The sequence below is a fragment of the Rhincodon typus genome, chromosome 7 (assembly GCF_021869965.1).
Source record: "Rhincodon typus isolate 14 chromosome 7, sRhiTyp1.1, whole genome shotgun sequence".
In the NCBI taxonomy this organism is placed as follows: domain Eukaryota; kingdom Metazoa; phylum Chordata; class Chondrichthyes; order Orectolobiformes; family Rhincodontidae; genus Rhincodon; species Rhincodon typus.
Genome location: NC_063338.1, coordinates 67865057 through 67887302, shown reverse-complemented (window position 1 = coordinate 67887302; position 22246 = coordinate 67865057). Strand labels below are relative to the sequence as shown.

At 40.2% G+C, this 22246-nt stretch overlaps 1 protein-coding gene across 1 annotated transcript in view; it reads left to right on the top strand.

The window, feature by feature from the left end:
• The first annotated feature begins 222 nt into the window (after positions 1-222).
• dars1 (aspartyl-tRNA synthetase 1) overlaps positions 223-22246 on the top strand; it is a 90403-nt gene continuing 68379 nt past the window's right edge. The window contains exons 1-3 of the mRNA XM_048598662.1: positions 223-653; positions 8388-8484; positions 9445-9474. Of these exons, the coding sequence (XP_048454619.1) occupies positions 631-653; positions 8388-8484; positions 9445-9474 (150 nt within the window). The 5' untranslated portion in view covers positions 223-630. The remainder of the gene's footprint in view (positions 654-8387; positions 8485-9444; positions 9475-22246) is intronic.

The following is a 22246-nucleotide window of genomic DNA, read 5'->3' as shown; positions in this document are numbered from 1 at the left end:
GGAGGTTTTGCAGGATTTAGAGAGGGTACAAAAGAAGTTTACTCGGATGTTACCCGGACTGGAATATCTTAACTATAAGGACAGGGTGGTTTCACCAGGGCATCGGAGACTGAGGCGCCACCTGAACGTTTATCCATGACAAGCACAGATAGAGTGGACAGTCGCAGTCTTTTTCCCAGGGGCGAAATGTGAAATGCTATGGGGGTTTAGGTTGGAGAACGAAAGTTTATTTTGAGCTGGGCGTTATTTTTGCAGAATAACCGGGATATTGGAATCTTCTTCGAAACATTCGTTTCTTCTTGCTTCCATGAGTTCAGATTTAAACATTGAAACGTTTGTGAGTTCCCAAATGTGGGGTTCGCTTCACTGCTTCCTTTTCCCGTCCATCCGCCTGCTCTGCAGCTGACCGACTGGGAAACTCCATCCGCCATCGGATCGATTCTTTGAAGGCTTCCGTTGCACCCGGAGCGGTAGTTGGCGTGCCCCTGGTTCACTTCCGGTTTGTACAGGACCGGACGAGAAGGCTGGCGAACCGCGGCCAGCGCATTGTACAGATTTGTATTTAACACGGTCGTTTGATACTTTTTATTTTCCTTCCCCCTAAAACCAAAAATACACGAAATCAAGACGATGACAAAAGGAGAGACCGAAGGGTAAGAGCTGGGGCATGAAGTCGTGGTCAGAAAGAAGGGAGGTGATTGGCACGAATCAGACCGATGTTACATCAGCCATCCCCGGGGATTCCCATTCACCCTCCACACATTCCACACCCGACACCCCACTCCACCCCACACCCTCCACACTTGCCTCGCCTCCCCACACCCTCCCACTCCACCCCACACCCTCCACACTTGCCTCGCCTCCCCACACCCTCCCGCTCCACCCCACACCCTCCACACTTGCCTCGCCTCCCCACACCCTCCCACTCCACCCCACACCCTCCACACTTGCCTCGCCACCCCACACCCTCCCACTCCACCCCACACCCTCCACACTTGCCTCGCCTCCCCACACCCTCCAACTCCACCGCACACCCTCCAACTCCACCGCACACCCTCCACACTTCCCTCGCCACTCCACACACCCCAACCCCCGCACCTCCCCCCTCGACCCCACTACATTCCACCTCTCTGACAATACCTCACCCCACATCCACCTTACCCCTCCTTCACATAACTCAACGTCCCTTACATTCAACCACCGCTACCAACATCATCCAACACACGAGGGAATTCCTGTAGTTTCTTTCTGTTTTCCCCCAAGAATTATCAGAATTTCCCCCAGACTGAGTACTAAAACACACAGTGAGACCCGGGGAATTCCTGTGGTCCCTGCCCAACCTATCATGGTACCATGGGAATCCCCTCCAACTCACTTACGCCAATGAGAGTCAATGCTTCTATTTATAATTGTTTTTAATCATCCTGTTTCAAACATGTTACAACACCCCACTGGCAGAGGTGATATGAACCCAAATCACCTGGCTAATCAGTAGGGACACTATCATGAAGTCATAAGTCCTTTACCTTGCCTTAATATAGGGTTATTTGTATAGTAAACTGCTTGGAAAGCATTTACCAAATGTTATCTAAGATATTTGACACCTGGCCATGCATTATGGAATATGGTCAAAAGCTTTACCAAGGCAGTATGTTTTGGAAGAAAGACTGTTCAATTCCCAAAAGACATTTGATAAAATGCCATACAGTAAAGTTGCCAGCAGATTTGAAACCGGTGAAATAAAACGGGCATGTATACAGCAATGACTAATAGATAAGAAACAAAGTAATGAATAGTTGTTTTTTGAACTGGACCATGTACAGTGGGATTCCCCATTGTACAGTATTAGGATGTTGCTGTTCTTGATCCTTATTAATGATTTGGACTTGGGTGTAGAGGACAAATCTTGGAAGTATTGTGAACTGTGAAAGAGATGGAGGAATGGGTGGGCACATGATAAAAAATTTGACACAGGTGGAAAGCAATGTAATTTCATAAACAGAGCTAAAGGGTATATTCAGATGGTGCTGTGGGAACAGAGAGACCTAGGGGAATGTATGCACAAATAAGGCGGAAGAGAATTAATTAGACTGGTTATACTTGACGACAGTCAGACCTCTTAGGGTTGGATCATCTGATTTGGTCACTTTGCGGGGACAGGAGAGTGTGACTGTGAGTGAGATAGGTAAAATGACCCAGATGGTAAGAGCTTTGCAAATGTTCAATGGGTTTGAGGCTCTGTCCACTTATGTAGATGAGAGTGGGGATTGCAGCAGGATAAGCTAGCTAACCATGTTACATTAAACCACACGGGGGGATTAAGAAGGCATATAGTGGAAGTAGGGGACATATGGTAAAGGAGATTGACACTGTTCTCTGCAGCAAAGTACATGAGTCCAGAAGTCTAAGTTGCCTCTTGGTGCCAGGGCTCAGGGCATCTGCTAAGGGCTGGAAAGGAACTTGCAGTGTGAGGGAGAGGATCCAGTGGTTGTGGTCTGTGTAGGTACCAAAAATATAGGCAGGACAAAGAAGGCAGTTTTGCATAGTCAGTATGAGGAGTGAGGCATCCTAATAAAGAGAACCTCAAGGTCATGATCTTTACATTATTATTTCAGCCACATGCAAATTGGCATTGGCAAATAAAATCAGAGAGATTAGTTTGTGGCTCAGAGAACGTTCTGGTTTGTGGGGCATGCACCATTACTGAAGAAAGTGGAATCTATACGGATGGAACTGTCTCCACGTGAACTGTGCGAGGGCCTGTGTCCTTGCCAATTGCATAATGAGTGAAGTAGAGAAGATTTTAAACTGAATAGTGGGAGTAAGGGATCAAATTTGGAATAATGTAGTAAATCAAAAAAAAAGCTCAGTCAAAGAGAAAGGTATTAATATGAGAAATAATAAACAGACTGTGACAGGAGTAGAGAGTATACATCTAAGAATCATCCTAATAGATAAGATTAAGATTTAAAAAGAGAGTAAAGGTGTAACGCTAAAGGCTTTGTATCTGAATGCATGTAGCATTCAAAACAATGGTGAACTGAAAGTGCAAGTAGGAATGAATAAGTGCAGTTTCGCAGCCAAAGCAGAGACATGACTGTAGGGTGACATGGATGGGACCTGAAACTTGAAGGGCACAAGACTTTTAGGAATAACTGGTTAATAGGAAAAGGTAAAGAAGTAGTTCTGTTAATTAATTAAGGCATTAACACGATAGGGATGATCCTAAGCTCAAGACCGGAAAATGTGGAAATAGTTTGAATGGAAATGAAAAACTATAAATGCAGAAGTAACTTGTGATTATAGTGTAGAGGACACCTAGCAGCAACCACAAAAGGAAGAGATGATAAGTGTTTGTCAGAAGATTTTGGAAGGGAGTGAGGAACTCTGTAAAATCACAATCATTAAAGAAGTGGTACTGAGTAAATTGTTGGACCTATGGGCTGACAAGTGTCCTAGTCCTGACGGACATTACTCTGGGTTCTTAGAAGAAGTGATTCAAATAAGGCAAGTGTGATTTAGTAGTTCAAATTAAATGACACTCCATTCAGAATTGCAGTTTTGCATTTGGGACATTGGACTTCTTGCTCATCTAACTTGCCTTGTTTGACTGTTACCTAGTTACCTAGATTAATTGATGGAATAACAAAACTGCTGAAATAATTGAATCAAGTAAATTTCAGTAAAACCCACATGCATCATCTTGCTTCATTTGGCGTGATCTCTCAGTGACCCATCATGAAGTTGTCAAAATTGTGCTGTCCTCCATCGATAGGTTTATATATTTGATGGGTCCTTGTGTTTTTATATTTCTGGTTTTTTTAAGAGTGTGAGGGGTCAGTGTTATAAACAGCAGAACTGAACGTTGTCTTATTAATTTTGGAGCGGAGTCCTGATTGGCATTTTGCCAGATTCTAATACTGGCTTTTATTTCTAACAAGATTTTTTTTCAGGCATTTCTGTAAGTGTTACGTGAAGGAAGTCACTGCTAGGATTTTCCTGTTTATCAGAGGAAACGTTTGAACATGAAATTTTTGTTATGGTCTCACCATTCATAAACGTTGCAGGTGTAGCAATTCACAACTTTGAGCAGCTGGATTTTAAGGAAAACAAGTTAATTGTTATGCATTGTCATAAATTTGACCAAGATTGTATGAAGCCAATAAACTCAACCTGGTCAGATACTGAGGTCTAATAACTGAACGAAATACAAGTAAGTGCCCACACTAAGTTTTAATATTACAATTTTAGCCTGAATTCATATTAAAGTGGTTTCTTTTCGAAATAAAGGATGTTAGAATATTTCGTGGTTCACTTATGAAGCCAGTAATGTTTAAGATCATTAAAATCTGTTGGAACAAGGGATGAAAAATAATCCTAAAGGCAAGTAAAATTCTGGCTTTTACACTGGACAACTAGGGGGTAGAAAGTCATGTTTCAGCTGCAAAAATGTTGTAAAGAGATATGGGATAAAAGTGAGTATTTGAATTATATGTTCAATTATATGCTGCAGTTCAACAACAATGTCAAGGAATGACAGTGAAACAGATTCAAGGATTTAAGTAACCTGCTCCTGTTATTTGAGCTGTTAACAAATTCATAAAGTTTGTGTTTATCCCTAATTTAGAAAAGTAACTTGATTAGAAGAAACAGCTGCATTTTGCAGAAAAGAGGGAATGTGCACTTTGCATTTCCTCCTCAAATTCCGCCAACTTTAATGGTCACATCATCTTCCTACCAGTTACTCACCTCATGTTACACTTTGTGAAACTGCCTTCATTAGTTAAACTCTCCCCAATCAACTTGTAACCAGAGCATCTCCAACAACAGCTTCTCTTCTGTAGAATACTGTCAGCTTCAGTATCTCTGGTGATATTATCTTTGACTTATTTCCATTACTTATCTGCTTGTTGCCCTGAAAATATCATTTGGGATGTGGGGTGGGCATTCAGATCTGGCTCCACCTCTCTGCAATTAGTATTGATCTCTCTATTGCTTCTGTTGTCATACAGTTTGTCTAGTATTGCGTGGCATCAATAAACCAATGTCTTTGAATTAGCCATTGAAGACTTAAGCCATTCATTCTCTTCAGCCTTGGGAAATGCTCTGTATATTGGCATAAATTACATCTCCCTCTCTGACCAGACTGCATGCAACCTCAGCATGTAATTTGATCCAGAGCGGAACTTCGGTCCACATATCCTGACCATAGGATGGATTCATCCTCTCCGTGACATTATTCGACTCCCAGCCTCAACCCATCCATTACCCAAACCTTCACTTCAAACCTTTGTTTCTACTAAATTCAGCTCTTTTAATGCTCTCTTGGCTAGCCTCCAATCCTCCACTTTCATTAATTTTTGCTCATCTGAAAGCTCTGCTATTCTATCCTGTGTTGGATCCTGTTCACCCATCACCCGTTGCCTTTGCACACATAATGTAGCTTTGGGTTCCTTAGTGCCTGTTGTTTTAAAATTATCGTATCTAGGTCCCTTCAGGGTCTCGGCCTCCTTATCTGTGTAATCACAACTAACACCAGCCACCATCAAATGGTTTTCCTTCATCTCTCAGATTTTGTGAATCCTCAACACTCTTATTATCCAGCCTATCTTCAGTCTAGGTGCTATGCTCTGGAATATATGCCAACTCATGCTGGCAATTCAATTAGTTGTTGTCTAATCTGTTTTGAAAACCTACAAACAATACAACATTTGAACAAAGTTTATTTTGTTAAATACAAATCTGAAAATTCACAGTTATCTAAAGTTTCAGCAAGTCAAGATTTAAAGTATATAAGTTATTGGACTAATAGGGCGCAATGAGTTCACTGAACAATCTTCTATGTTAAAAGCAAAATACTGTCGATGTTTGTTTCAGATTTCCAGCAATGCTGGAAGAGCTCATCGGGTCTGGCAGCATCTGTGCAAAGAAATTGAGTTAACACTTTGAGTCCAATATGACTCTTCTTCATATCTGAAAAGGGTACAGAAATGTTTCTTTTTAATACTTCTGGCAAGTGGAGGAAAGGCAAACTGAACAGATGATGTAGAGGCGTAGTGTGAAAGACAGAAGTAGTTTATCGTGGTGAAAGAGAAAAAGAGATGTAAAATAGATATAAATTAAGGTGTGAAAGGGAGTGAATGGGTCTTGATTACTGAAAGCAAAGTAAAGACACAAACAAGACTAGGTTGTAGAGAGGGAGAGAATATAAGAAGGATGGAGAACAGACATAATGTCATTTTCTGAAGTTATTGAATTCAATATTGGGATCTCAAGATTATCAAGTGCCTAAGCAAAAAATGAGACATTATTCCACGATCTTGCATTGTGCTTTGTTAGAACATTGCAGCAAGCCCAGGTCAGAAATCTTATCATGAGAACAAAGTGTTTATTGAAAGGGCAAACAACTGGAAGGTAAGGGTCATTCCTGGAGGTGTTCTGCAAAGAAATCACCCAGTCTGCATTTAGTCTTGCCAGTGTAAAAGAGTCCACATTATGAGCAGTGATTACAGTAGACTAGATTGAAAGAAATACAAGTAAAATGTTGCTTCACCTGAAATGTGTTTGGGGGCCTTGGATAGCGAGGAAGGAGAGGCAAATGGGCAAATCTTACACCTTCTGAGATTGCATGGAAACGTTTCATGGAAGAGTGAGGAAGTGTTAGGAGTGATGGAGGAGTGCATTATGGTATCATGGAGGAAATGGGGTTCCCTGTGGAATGCTGACAGTGGAGAGAAAGGAACGTGGGTTTGGTGGTGGCATCTTGCTGGAGGTGGTGGAAATAGCAGAGGATGATACTGGGTAAGCACACAGAATTGGAAACATTTTTTTTAAAAATTCACTGTGACCTGTTATGAAATGCATTTAAATTAAGAAAATAGTTGCTTTTAAATCAATGTGTGCTGTACTTGGAAATTTTTATTTTCATTGAGGAAAGTAGTATGTGTTGGCACATATTAGGAAATACAAAATAGATTTTGTCTGTAGTAGCTTTGGTTGGTTGTACTGTGAAAAGCAGCAAATTTTTACTTTTGAACTGTATCAAAAGCATTGTAGAATAAATAATGAATTGTTCATATACAGTTGTCTGAATTTTTTTTATGTTTGGATTGCTTGCTGATGCATCATTGAAAGTACAGAATTTGGGGATGGGTAGAAAGAGGCTTTTAGATCCTGGCCAGCAAAAACAAAATGGTAACCAGTGTCCTTTAAGGATAACATCATAGAGTTATACAGCACAGAAACCCACCCAGCCCATGCCGAACATAATCCCAAATTAAACTAGAGCCACCTGTCTGCTCCTGGCCCACATCCATCCGAATCTTTCCTATTCATGTACCTATCCAAATGTCTTTTAAATATTGTAACTGTACTTGCATCCACCAGTTCCTCAGGAAGTTCATTCCACAGGCTTTGTGTAAAATATTTGCCCCTTGTGTCTTTTTTAACTGTGTCTCCTCTCACATTAAAAAATGTGCCCCCTAGTCTTGAAATCCCCCATCCTAGGGAAAATGTTGCTACTACCTTGATACTACTGATAGAAAGAGGTTAGAATTATAATTTTTGGAACAGGACAGGAAATAGCACAAAAAGCATGTGTGTGGAGATATGATTCTGGAATTGTGTGAATTGTTAGTATGATATTCATTGGAGGTCAGCAAATTTCAATATGAAAAAATGTTTATACAATGATATTGGGAGTTGAACCATGAAATTAGATCTGTTGCTTATTTCTGCACAACATAAATGTTCTTTAGAAATCATTTGCTTTTATGGAATTGGAATACAACTTTATGATTGTGCAAGCTTTTGTGTGTCAAAGTCACTCAGCAATAAATAGTCAGTCATTTTTATTCCCATCCAATGGAATTTTGTGCCAACTCCTACTGGGTCCAATACATTGTATTTCATTATCTCCCGCTTGGGCATTCTAATTTCAGCTTGTTCATTTGATGGAAACGACGAGGTAACTAACAAGAACAAAGCAATTTTAAACTTAAATCACCTGCTCCTTTTGTCTCTTTTCCTTGCAGCTGGTATCCCATGAGCAACATTTTCTTGGGTTTGTTTCCTGAAAATTGAATGTAATCGCATTTGTCTGCTGTTGTCTATTATACTTGTTTTATTGAGGAGATTGTAAAATAAACCTTCAATAATTCTCAATATGATGAAATATGCAGGTTCTGAAGTGCAGACAAAAGCAGTTTATCTATGAATTATTAAACCATTTGTACATCGAGTCAAGTTCAAAGTATCCTTTCTAATAATTCTTTAAATATTCTCAAGGGAGTGTATGAAATGCATAACAGATGGAAACAAAACTGATGACAAAAATTGTTCCTACATAACAAACATTGCAATGACTGCGACTATTTTATTTTCTACAGTGTCCCAGAGGAAACAACACAGTCAAAAAAGGCAGCAAAGAAACTGCAAAAAGAAGCAGAAAAGGCTGCAAAGAGGGCAGAGAAACAGGCCAAATCGGTCAGTTTGAAATAGTCTTGAATACGTGCGGTTCAATTCAAATTTGATTGATGGACAACAAGAAAATTTAGATTTGTAGGTGGAGCTTGTGCAGTTTTTAATACAATTCATTTGCGAAATGAAACTCAAAAGCTTTGCGGATTTAGTTTTAAAAATGTTACTGGTACACGAGCCTTTGCTATAAACTGCAATCTTCCGTTCACTTAAAGAGGTGGGGAGTTAACGCTGTCGATTTATAAGCTTTATCACTAAGGGCAGGAAACATATTTGTATGTAAATTTGTAAGAAGTATGTTTTCTTTTGTTCTTAGCCAGTTATTTCCACTCCTTTCCAGAATTGGTTAATGCTACATGCTAATGCTGATGGATGGCAATGCCCTTTGGTGTCCTGTGTAATTAGCAAGATTTCTTGTTAGTGAGTGCTTGCTGACTGTTTGACCATGGGGAGAACTTCAACCCAGCTTAATCTCATATTTAATCTGAAAGTCTCACAGATGGATATTTTACAGCATGTCACTGGATAACACTAAGATTTCCAGATGATTTTTGTTTGGCTATCCTTTTTCTCCATCATCCCTTGCACTTCTGCCCCTGTCTTTAACCAAGAGGCCTATAGTTTCAAATTATGGTATTTGAGGTCAACTAACAAATTACAGATTTTGGGTTTAATTGGGACAGGTTAGCCTGTTTGGTTCAGGATTTGTCGACTAAATCATCAGAATAACTATTTAGACTCTGTTTTGACAGAATTGCTTCCAATATGCAAAGTAACAGAGATACTTGCTACATTAAAAACTATGATACTATTGTGGTACTACAATCATCTTGACATACAGTAGAGCTGATATTGATTCAGATATTTGGGAACATATTGTTTCCAGCATTTTCAGTTGATATAAATTTGGTTTTTATAGCTCAAAGGTTGTTAACTTTCTTCTTGATGTAATGTTATTTACTACAGGCAGCAGAAAACCAAGCAGGAGCTGAAGAGGTATGTGGTTTCCAAATTGAAAGTTGTTAATTTTTAAAACAAACTTGAATAAAACTAATCTTTAGGGTACCTCAAATAACTCACTTTTTAAAAATCTGTTCAAATTCTAGTTCAGATTTATGCTAGTTTTGTCAGGATTTCGCAAGAGTAGTATTCTACATTTCCTAATGTGCAGTATTTAGAAATGCTTTCTGAAAAACTGAATCTCCCATATGTAAGTGTCCATATCATATGTAACCTTTTTTCTTCTCACTTCCTGCAGTACTGAAAAGAGGGAGTTAGATTTTTTCCAAATGCAGCTGCTATCTATTTTGCAACACCGTCTGCTACTTAAAAATACATAATACTTGGTCTTAACTTGCACCAAGTAAGCTTACTCATCATCTCCCACTATAGTCGCTCACCAGTGTTGATTCCTGGATCAGCACTTTTTCAGTTTTAAATTTCTGAAAAACAAACACAAAATGTTGGAAATATTCAAGCCTGGCAGAGATGAACAGGGTTATCATTTCAAATCAATTACCTTTTGTTAGAACACCTTCCAAAGATATTGCTAAATCTACTGAATATTTCCAGTACTTCTATGTTTTTATTTTAGATTTTCAGCATCTGCAGTATTTCATGCTAAGGATTACTTTGTCTAATTTCTACATTTGGCATTTAGTCAAATCTTTGAAAATTTATTTTGACTATTGCGGAGTTGGACATATCAGTTAATTTTTTAAGAATGGGTAATTCATTTTACATTAAGTACTTTACAACTGGTAAAAGGTATCCCATCGGTTCCCCCGGGGTCAGTACTAAAACTGCTACTTTTCTTGATCTGTATAAATGACCTTGACTTGTGTTTACAAAATACTTGGAAATATTGAGAACTAGGAGGCAGATATTGATGGACATTGAGAGGACATAAGTAGGCTAGTGGAATGTGCAAGTGCTTGGCAAGTGAAAGTTAATGCAGAGAAATGTGTAGTAATACATTTTGATAGGAAGGGTGCAGAAGATCAATTATATTATACAGGATACACTCCAATAATGAAGCAGTTGAGTGGCAGGTAACATTCCAGGCAGTGACCGTCACCAACAAGGGAATTTAACCATCACCTCTTGACATTTGATGGTTTTACCACCACTGAATCACCCTGCTATAAACGTCCTGGGGGTTACCATTGACCAGAAAATGAACTGGACTAGTCATATAAATTACTCTGGCTATAAGAGCATGTCAAAGACAAGGCATCCTGCAGCAAATAACTCCCCACCTGACTCCCCAAAGCCTGTACACCATCTACAAGGCACAAGTCAAGAGTGTAGTGCAATACTTCCCAGTTGTCTGGATGAGTGAAGTTCCAACGAAACTAAAGAAGCTTGATGCCATTCAGGACAAGGCAATCAGCTTGCATGCCATGACATCCAAGAACATCCATTTTCTCCACTAGTAATGCTCAGGAGCAGCAATGTGTACTATCTACAACATGTAATGCAGAAATTCACATTGGCCTCTTCCAAACCCATGACCACTTTAATTTAAAAAGGCACAGGCTGTAGATACATGCTAACACTGCCACCTGCAAATTCCCTTCGAAACTATTCGCCATCCTGATGTGAAAAACGATTAACTCCCAATTCCTTAAGTATTAGTGGGTCAAAATCCTAGAACTCTATCCCTAATAGTATTGTGGGTTTACTTACAGCAACTGGATCTCAGGCGTTCAAGAAGGCAGCCCACCATAATTTCTCAAGGCCAACTAGAGACGGGCAGTAATGCTGGCACGGGCAGTAATGCTGGCACAGCCAGCAATGCTCACGTCTCGTGAATGAATTTATTTTTAAATACGTCTTGATAGTGGTGGAAGAGCAGAGAGACTGGACAATGTATGTGTGCAACTCATTGAAAGTGGTTTGGTGGGTTGAGGTATGGTTGTTCATATGGCATACAAGATACTCTTTTCTAAAAATAAAAGTGTGGAATACAAAACCAAAGACATTTTTGTGAACCTTTATAAACTTTTGGTTTGTCTTCAACTACGGTCTCGTGTCCAATTCTGAACATCACATTTTAGGAAGGAGTTGAAGCAGAATAGATTTATGAATGATTTTGGGAATGAGATATTTTAATTGCTTGAATAGAATGGAGAAGCTGGAACTGTTCTCAGATGAGAGGTTTAAGAGAAGTTTTGATAGAGGTACCGGTATTCAAAATCATGAGGGAAAATTGGAGAGAGTAGAAGTTATTCTCATTGGTACAAGGGTTGAAAATCAGAAAACACAAATTTGAACTGAACAGCAAAAGAGTCAATGCTGACATAAGGAACAAATGACAAAACAGAAATTGCTGGAAAGCTCAGCTGGAGTGGCAGCATCTGAGGAGAGAAATCAGTTAACGTTTCAGGTCAAGTGATCCTTCCTCAGAAATGCCAGCAATTTGTTTTTGTCTCTGATTTACAGCGTCTGCAGTTCTTTTGGTTTTCACAAGGAACAAATGTTTGTTCACTACGTGGTTAGGATCTGGAATGCACTGTCTGAGAGTTTGGTGGAGTTTGATTCAATCATGGTTTGCTAAAAGGATTGGATAATTATTTGAAAAGACAATGTCCGTCACTACAGGGAAGAAAAAGTACGGGAATGAGAGTAGCCGGATTGTTTTCACAAACAGCTGCCATACCAATGAAGAGACATTTGCCCTCTTTCTATACTGCAACAAATCTATGATTCTGTTATTGCATTTGTATTCGTGCAGCGTTTTCATGTAAATTTTAACTATTGATTGATAGATTTCTCGGGGCTTAGGAGACTAGCATAAATGAGGTGAATATGTGTTTGCCTAGTTAACCCCTGTCTGGAGGCAGTTTCATTTAAATCTATTATTGTAGCATGATTTGTTTTATTAATGGACCATGTGAGAATTCTGAGATCATTTCTTACTTCATTTTGCTGCATATTTTTAGTTAAACAGATTGTAGGTTAGATTTTGACTGATCTGTGACCTAACGCCAGAGGTGTCTCTTTGTTGCACTTCCCTTAATACTGATTCTTAAAACTCTTATCTTGAGTTAAAATTAACAATTGATTCAGCGATAGCTGATGTTTTTGGAAGATAGTTTGAAGTTTCAACCCCCCCCACGCCCCTTTTTCATGTAGATGTGTTTCTAAATTCACTTAGCAACTGCAGTTTGTTTTTAAATACATGTCTGTTATACTTGTAAATCACTCTGTGAAGGCCTGACTCTAAATTTTACACTACATCTGTAATAGTACTAGAGTCTGCAACCCAACGGTGAAATTCATATTTCAATGTTCATTCTTTCAGTTTCTCATTCTATCTTGAAAACTTTGTTTAATAACCCTTTAATCCAAGTTCCAAAGATTATAATTCTGTTATATCTAATCTTGCTACTCCGTTTAACCTTTGGAGTCATTCTGATAAATTCACCTGTGTTATCTGCATTGGCTGTCTGAATATTGTGACTTAGTGTCATTCTCCTGCCTTTTCCCCATATCCTGAATATTGTTCTATTTAAATAGGCATCCAATGCCCTTCTGAAGGTCTCAATTGAATCTGCCTCCACCACACTACCAGGCCATAAGATCTAGGAGCAGAATTAAACCATTCAACCCCATTCTCCTACTTTCTCCCTATAACCCTTGATCCCCTTTCTAATCAAGAACCTAGCTATCTCTCTTGAAAACACCCCTTGACTTGACCTCCACAATCTTCTGCGCCAATGAGTTCCACTGATAACCACCCTCTGGCTAAAGAAATTCTAATTCATCTCAGTTCTAAAGGGTTGTCCCTTCACTCTAGGCTGTGGCCTTGTGTCTTAATCTATTGTACCAGTGGAAACAACTTCTCCATGTCCACCTTATTCGGGCCTCTCAGTATTCTGTAAGTTTCTGTGTGATTCGCCCTCATCCTTCTAAAATCCATTGAGTATTGACCCAGAGACCGCAACCACTCCTCATATGACAAGCCCTTTAATCTTGGGATCATTCCTGTAAACATCCTCTGGACTCCTCCAACAGCAGTACGTCCTCCCTTGGATACAGGGCCCAAAACTGCTGTCAGTATTCCAAATGTGGTCTGACCAGAGCCATATGCAGCCTCAGTATGTGTTCTAGACCCTAAACAAAAAAAAACAAAGAACTATGGATGCTGGAAATCGGAGACAAAAACAGAAATTGCTGGAAAAACTCAGCAGGTCTTGCAGTATCTGGAGAGAAAGCAGAGTTAATGATTCAGGTCCAGTGATCCTTCAGAGCCAAAATCGCTGGAGAGAAAGCAGAGTTAATGATTCAGGTCCAGTGATCCTTCAGAGCTAAAATCTCTCCAGATGCTGCCAGACATGCTGAGTTTTTACAGCAATTTCAGTTTTTCTTTTCTAGATCCTAACTACTCTCTGTATAAAAAGGTGACATCTCTTGTCACTTCTGCTGCTTCTGCAAATTAAATTGACCATGCCACCTCATTCTCGATCCTTTTTGTATGAGGGAACAGTTTCTCCCTATCCAAGCTGTCTAGCACCTTCATAATTTTGAAAAGTTTGATCATGTCTCTTCTTAACCTTCTCCTGTCCAAAGAAATTAATCCCAACTTCCCAAACTATCGACATAGCTAAAGTTTCCCACCCTGGAATCATTTTCTTAATATATCTTTCTTAAGGTTTTGAGCTCAGAACTGAATGTAGTACTCCTGGTATTCCATCAGCTTTTTAATTGAGCCTGTTTTGTCCATTCAGTATGAGCAAGACTGATCTGAGACATGAACTGCACTTTCCTAACCTTTGCCCACATATATTGATTCCCTGAAAGATCAAAAGTCTGTCTATTCGAAATTTAAGTATAGTGGGCACTGAAGCATCTGCAACTCTCTCTGGGGTAGAGAATTCCAAAGATTTCCAATCCTTTGAGTAAAAAGATTTCTCTACATCTCAGTCCTTATTCTGAAACCTTGCCCCTTTTCTTGACTTCCCAACTGGGGAAGCAGCACTTTAATATCCACCTGATCCTTACAGTACTCCAAAAGTCACAGCCCACGAACATGAAAATGCCCCCATTTTTCTTGCTTTTTGCTTCCTATTCTTTAACCAATCCTCTGTCCATGCTAATACATGACCCTCACCTCTGGAGCCCTTTTCTTGTGTATTAACCTTTTGTTTGGCACCTAATTAAGTGCCTTTTGGAAATCCAAGTATGCCAAATGTACTGATTCCCCTTTATCTATCCTACTAGTTACATCCTTTAAAAATATAAGAAATCTGTCACACAAGATTGCCCTGTTTTGCAACCATGTTGACTTGTTCCAATCAATCTGTCATGTCAGTTTATTATTAAAACTGCCTTAATTGATTCTGGCGTTGTCCGAACTGCAGTTGTCAGGCTAATTGGTCTGTTTTTTCCTGTATTTTTTTGCACGCTCTCCCTCCTTTTCTTAAATAGCAGTTTTGCATTTACTATCTTACATTCTGCTGGTACCATTTCAGAATCTAGGGAATTTTGAAAAATTGTAGGCAGCGCATCAGTATCTTTGCAACTGTCTCTTTTTGAACCATAACATGTAGGCCATTAGGCTCTGAGGGTAGTTGTCAGATTTTTAGGCCCTTGAGTTTCTTGTCTTTGGCCGTACTGATGTTAATTACTTTAATTTCATCACTTTTACTATCCCTGAGCTAACCCTCAACTTCTGGTTTATAATTTCTGTCTTCTGCTGTGAAGACAAACATATGGTATTTGTTCAAGGTCTCTACCATTTCTTCATTCATTCTCCATCAGGAATTTTTTTCTGTCACTGCTTCTAAAAGACCAGTGTTTTCTTTAGCTGCTGTCTTCTGTTTTGTATGGCTGTAAATGATATTGGAATCTGCTTTTGTATTTCTGGCTAGTTGTTCCTCATTTTAAAAAAAGAAGAACAAAATAAATCAGTATTTCAGTGGCCCTTTGGTTCTAAAGTACTCCCAATCTTGAACTTATCACTATTTTATGAAACATTATAGCCTCTTTCACTGTAATAATATCGTTAACATTCTAGTAAGCCACAGATGGAGCTTTCTGATTTGAGTTTTTGCTTTTCAATGGAATGTAATTTTATGGAACATTTTACATTGTTTCTTTAAATATTTCCCACTATTTATTTATCTCCATACCTTTCAGTCTTTTACCATACAACTTTAGCTTGCTCTCCCCTCATACCAATCTAAATATTATCATACTAGCAAGGAACAAGAAGTCAGCCACTCAACCCTTCAAGCCTGCTTCACGCTTCGATAAGGTCATGGATCATGGCTGATCTAACTTTAACCTCAGCTGTACAATCCTGCGTATCCCCAATAATCTTTCATCTCTTCATAATCCAGAATCTATCTACCTCTGCCTTAAAAATATTTAAAGATTTTGCATTCGCTATCATTTGAAGAAGAGAACTTCAAAGATACTCCATCTTCTGAGAGAAAATCGTGTTTCTTTATATCTGTCTTAAATGGGCAGTCCCTTATGTTTAAGGTCTGACCCCTAGTTCTAGATTCTCCCACACGAGAAAACTTTCTTTTGATGCTCACTCGATCAAGTCATAAAGTCATAGAGAAACACTGCATAGAAACAGACCCTTTTGTCCAACTCGTCCATGCAAAGCAGATATCCTGACTAAATCTAGTCCCATTTGCCAGTATTTGGCCCATATTCCTCTAAACCCTTCCTATTCATATACCCAACCAGATGCCTTTTAAATGTTATATTTGTACCAGCCTCCACCAATTCACCTGGCAGCTCATTCCATACGTGCAGCACCCTCTGCTGAAAAAGTTGCCCCTTTTACGTCCCTTTTAAATCTTCCCCCTCTCACCTTAAACCTATACCTTCTAGGTTTGGACTCCCCCATCCTAGGGAAAAGACCTTGTCTATTTACTCAATCCATGCCCCTCGTGATTTTATAAACCTCTATAAGGTCACCCCTCAGCCTTCAACACTCCAGGGAAAATAGCCCCAGTCTATTCAGCCTCTCCCTATAGCTCAAACCTTCCAACCCTGGCAACATCCTTGTAAATCTTTTCTGAACCCTTTCAAGTTTCACAACATCCTTCCTAAAGCAGGGAGACCAGAATTGCATGCAGTATTCTAATAGTAGCTTAATAAATGTTCTGTACAGCTGCAACATGACCTCCCAACTCCTATACACAATGCCCTGATCCAGAAAGGCTAGCGTATCAAATGCCTTCTTCACTGTCCTCTCTATCTGTGACTCCACTTTCAAGGAACTATAAACCTGCACTCCAAGGTCTCTTTGTTCAGCAACACTCCCCAGGACCTTGCCATTTAGTATATAAGACCTGCCCTGATTTGCCTTTTCAAAATGCAACACCTCACATTTATCTAAATTAAACTCCATCTGCCACTCCTCAACTAATTGGCCCATCTGATCAAGATATAGTTGTACTGTGAGCTAACCTTCTTTGCTGTCCAATACACCTCCAACTTTGGTGTCACCTGCAAACTTACTGACCTTACCTCCTATGTTCATGTCCAAATCATTTATATAAATGGCAAAAAGCAGTGGACCCAGCACCGATCCTTGTGGCATACCACTGGTCACAGGCCTCCAGTCTAAAAAGCAATCCTTCACTGCCAACCTCTGTCTTCTACCTTCGCGCCAGTTCTGTATCTAAACAGCTAGTTCTCCCTCTATTCCATGTGATCTAACCTTGCTAACCAGATTACCATGAGGAACCTTGTTGAACGTCTTACTAAAGTCCATACAGATCATGTCCACCGCTCTCCCCTCATCCTCTTTGTTACTTCTTCAAAAAACTTAATCAAGTTAGTGAGACATGATTTCCCATGCACAAAGCCACGTTGACTATCCCTAATCAGTCCTTGCCTTTCCAGATACATGTAAATCCTGCCCCTCAAGATTCCCTCCAACAATGTGCGACCACCGATGTCAGGCTCACCAGTCTATAGTTCCCTGGCTTTTTCTTCCCAACTTTCTTAAATAGTGGCACCACGTTAGCCAACCCCCAGTCTTCTGGCACCTTGCCTGTGGCTATCGATAATACAGATATCTCAGCAAGGGGCACCCCTCAGATAAAATATGTTTCAATTAAGTCACCTCTGATTCCTCAGCTCCAGAGAACAGTTTAGAGAGATATTCATATGTTAAGTGGGCAAAAAGTTGACAAATGGTGTATAATGTGGGAAAATGTGAAGTTTCTCATTTTAGAAAGGAGAGCAAAAGGACAATGTATTAAGTGGAGAAAAACTGCAGAAAGCTGCAACACAAAGGGATTTGGGTTTGTGCACAAAACACAGAAAGCAAGCACACAGGTGCAACAGGTAATCAGGAAGGCTAATGGAATATTGGCCCTTATTTCAAGGGAGTTGGAGTGTAAGAGTAAGGAAATTTTCCTGCACTATATAAAATGCTGGTGAGACCACATCCGGAGTAATGTGAGCAGTTTTCATTCTCTTTTTTTTAAGGAAAGGTATTATTCCACTGGAGGCAGTTAAGAGAAGGTTCACTTGTATGATCCCTGGTATGGAGAGATTGCCGAATAAGTAAAGGCTAAACAGATTGGGGCTCTTAGAGTTGAGAAGAATGAGAGGTGATCTTACTGAAACATAAAGAATTCTTAAGGGACATGACTGGTTGCATGCTGAGGGGATGTTTCCTCTCGTGGGAGCGTCAGGAACCAGACGGCATAGTGTCACAATAAAGGGGCACCAATTTAAACCAGCAATGAGGAAGAATTTTTTCCTTCAAACATTTGAGGGTATTTGGAACTCTTTGCCGGAGAGAACTGTGGGAGCAGAGACCTTGTGTATATTTAAAGCCAAGATAGATAAATTCTTGATCAGCAGGGGAATTAATGGTTATGAGGAAAGGGCAGGAAACTGGATGTGAGGAATGTTGAATCAGCTGTGATCCTGTTGAATGGCTGAGCATCTTTCATATTGTCTTAGATTTTATAAGCTAAGTGAAGCCCATCTAGCCTCACCTCATAAGACAAACCATTCATTCTAATCGTAAGTCTAGAAAACCTTGTCTGAACTGCTTCCAATGCATTAATATCCTTCAGTAAGTATGTGGTGACCAGTACTGTACACAGTATTCCAAATGTGGTTTCCAGTTCCATGCATAACTGAAGCATATCCTCCCTACACTTGTATTCAATTCCCCTCACAATAAAACGTAACATTCTATTAGCTTTGCTACTTACCATCTGTGATTCATGACTAGGACTCTTGGATCTTTTTGCACTTCGGAGCTCCTGCAACCACTTACTATTTAGATATTATGCTTTTTTAAAATTCTTTTTGCCAAAATGGATAATTTCACACTTTCCCATATTGTACTCCATTTGCCAGATCTTTTCTCGCTCAGAGTATCTGTATCCCTTTTGTGGGCTGCAAACTGTGACTGACTTTGTTTGTGATTAAGTTTGACTACAATGTACTATAATGAGGAATGCAATTATATTATGATCACTATTTTTCAGTATCCTTTACTCCTTTTTTCTGAAACTATGAGATGACTAATTAACCCTGCCTCGTTGCATAACTTTTAAAATTTATTCATGGAAAGTGAACATCATGTGGCCAGGCCAGCATTTGTTGCCTATCTTGAAGCCAACTAAGGATCAGCAAATAAAGGTGGCCCAAACAGAGATGCCCATTTCCCATGAATTATTTTTTTAAAAACCAGATCTATAATATCTTAATAGCTTTCCACTGTATATTCCTCTTGTATATGTTCTATAAACCACTTGTATCAGAGTTTTTAGACCCCTGCTAAATCTTCACCAATTCTGGATTTACTGAGCTAAAGTGTTTTCTCACAACTGTCCTTCAGCCATTCTTTATTATCAGAATTAGCCTTCCACCTTTTCCTTTCTGTCCTTTTACTTGCTGTTTACCGTAGAACATTTACTTCCTAATCTTTGTCCCAGAACCATTTATTTTTGCATGTTTTATTTTATAATCCGTCTGGCTTCTAATTGTTTCCGGATTTTTACCATATCAAATCTATTTTAAACTAATTCAGCAGGGGGATGGGAACCTGAATTGTAGCTCCAGTGTACAGGAGGTTGAGCGTAGTGAGGTCATAAATAAGGTTTCAAGGTCGCAGGAGTGTACCGGCAGGCAGGAAGGTGGTTTGAAGTGTGTCTACTTCAATGCCAGGAGCATCTGGAATAAGGTGAGTGAACTTGCAGCATGGGTTGGTACCTGGGACTTCGATGTTGTGGCCATTTCGGAGACATGGATAGAGCAGGGACAGGAATGGTTGTTGCAGGTTCCGAGGTTTAGATGTTTCAGTAAGATCAGGGAAGGTGGTAAAAGAGGGGGAGGTGTGGCATTGTTAGTCAAGGACAGTATTACGGTGGCAGAAAGGACGTTTGATGAGGACTCGTCTACTGAGGTAGTATGGGCTGAGGTTAGAACCAGGAAAGGAGAGGTCACCCTGTTGGGAGTTTTCTATAGGCCTCCAAAAAGTTCCAGAGATGTAGAGGAAAAGATTGCAAAGATGATTCTGGATAGGAGCAAAAGTAACAGGGTAGTTGTTATGGGGGACTTTAACTTTCCAAATATTGACTGGAAACACTATAGTTTGAGTACTTTAGATGGGTCAGTTTTTGTCCAATGTGTGCAGGAGGGTTTCCTGACACAGTATGTAGATAGGCCAACAAGAGGCGAGGCCACATTGGATTTGGTACTGGGTAATGAACCAGGCCAGGTGTTAGATTTGGAGGTAGGTGAGCACTTTGGTGATAGTGACCACAATTCGGTTACGTTTACTTTAGCGATGGAAAGGGATAGGTATATACCGCAGGGCAAGAGTTATAGCTGGGGGAAAGGCAATTATGAGGCAATTAGGCAAGATTTAGGATGCATAGGATGGAGAAGGAAACTGCAGGGGCTGGGCACAATTGAAATGTGGAGCTTGTTCAAGGAACAGCTACTGCGTGTCCTTGAGAAGTATGTACCTGTCAGGCAGGGAGGAAGTGGTTGAGCGAAGGAACCATGGTTTACTAAAGAAGTTGAATCTCTTGTCAAGAGGAAGAAGGGGGCTTATGTAGAGATGAGGCATGAAGGCTCAGTTAGGGCGCTTGAGAGTTGCAAGTTAGCCAGGAAGGACCTAAAGAGAGAGCTAAGAAGAGCCAGGAGGGGACATGAGAAGTCTTTAGCAGGTAGGATCAAGGAAAACCCTAAAGCTTTCTATAGGTATGTCAGGAATAAAAGAATGACTAGAGTAAGATTAGGGCCGGTCAAGGACAGTAGTGGGAAGTTGTGTGTGGAGTCCGAAGAGATAGGAGAGGCGCTAAATGAATATTTTTCGTCAGTATTCACACAGGAAAAAGACAATGTTGTCGAGGAGAATACTGAGATACAGGCTATTAGACTGGACGGGATTGAGGTTCATAAGGAGGAGGTGTTAGCAATTCTGGAAGGTATGAAAATAGATAAGTCCCCTGGGCCAGATGGGATTTATCCTAGGATTCTCTGGGAAGCTGGAGAGGAGATTGCAGAGCCTTTGGCTTTGATCTTTATGTTGTCATTGTCTTCAGGAATAGTGCCAGAAGACTGGAGACTAGCAAATATTGTCCCCCTGTTCAAGAAGGGGAGTAGAGACAACCCTGGTAATTATAGACCAGTGAGCCTTACTTCGGTTGTGGGTAAAGTGTGGGAAAGGATTATAAGAGATAGGATTTATAATCATCTAGAAAGGAATAATTTGATTAGGGATAGTCTACACGGTTTTGTGAAGGGTAATTCGTGCCTCACAAACCTTATTGAGTTCTTTGAGAAGGTGACCAAACAGGTGAATGAGGGTAAAGCGGTTGGTGTGGTGTATATGGATTTCAGTAAAGCGTTTGATAAGGTTCCCCATGGTAGGCTATTGCAGAAAATACAGAAGCATGGGATTGAGGGTGATTTAGCGGTTTGGATCAGAAATTGGCTAGCTGTAAGAAGACAGAGGGTGGTGGTTGATGGGAAATGTTCATCCTGGAGTTCAGTTACTAGTGGTGTACCTCAAGGATCTGTTTTGGGGCCACTGCTGTTTGTCATTTTTATAAATGACCTGGATGAGGGCATAGAAGGATGGGTTAGTAAATTTGCGGATGTCACCAAAGTCAGTGGAGTTGTGGATAGTGCGGAAGGATGTTGCAGGTTACAGAGGGACATAGATAAGCTGCAGAGCTGGGCTGAGAGGTGGCAAATTGAGTTTAATGCGGAAAAGTGTGAGGTGATTCACTTTGGAAGGAGTAACAGGAATACAGAGTACTGGGCTAATGGTAAGATTCTTGGTAGTGTGGATGAGCAGAGAGATCTCGGTGTCCATGTGCAAAGATCACTGAAAGTTGCCACCCAGGTTGATAGCGTTGTTAAGAAGGCGTACGGTATGTTAGGTTTTATTGGTAGAGGGATTGAGTTTCGGAGCCATGAGGTCATGTTGCAGCTGTACAAAACTCTGGTGCGGCCGCACTTGGAGTATTGCGTACAGTTCTGGTCACCGCATTATAGGAAGGATGTGGAAGCACTGGAAAGGGTGCAGAGGAGATTTACCAGGATGTTGCCTGGTATGGAGGGAAGGTCTTATGAGGAAAGGCTGAGGGACTTGAGGCTGTTTTCGTTAGAGAGAAGAAGGTTAAGAGGTGACTTGATAGAGACGTACAAGATGATCAGAGGATTAGATAGGGTGGACAGTGGGAGCCTTTTTCCTCGGATGGTGATGGCTAACACGAGGGGACATAGCTTTAAACTGAGGGGTGATAGATATAGGACA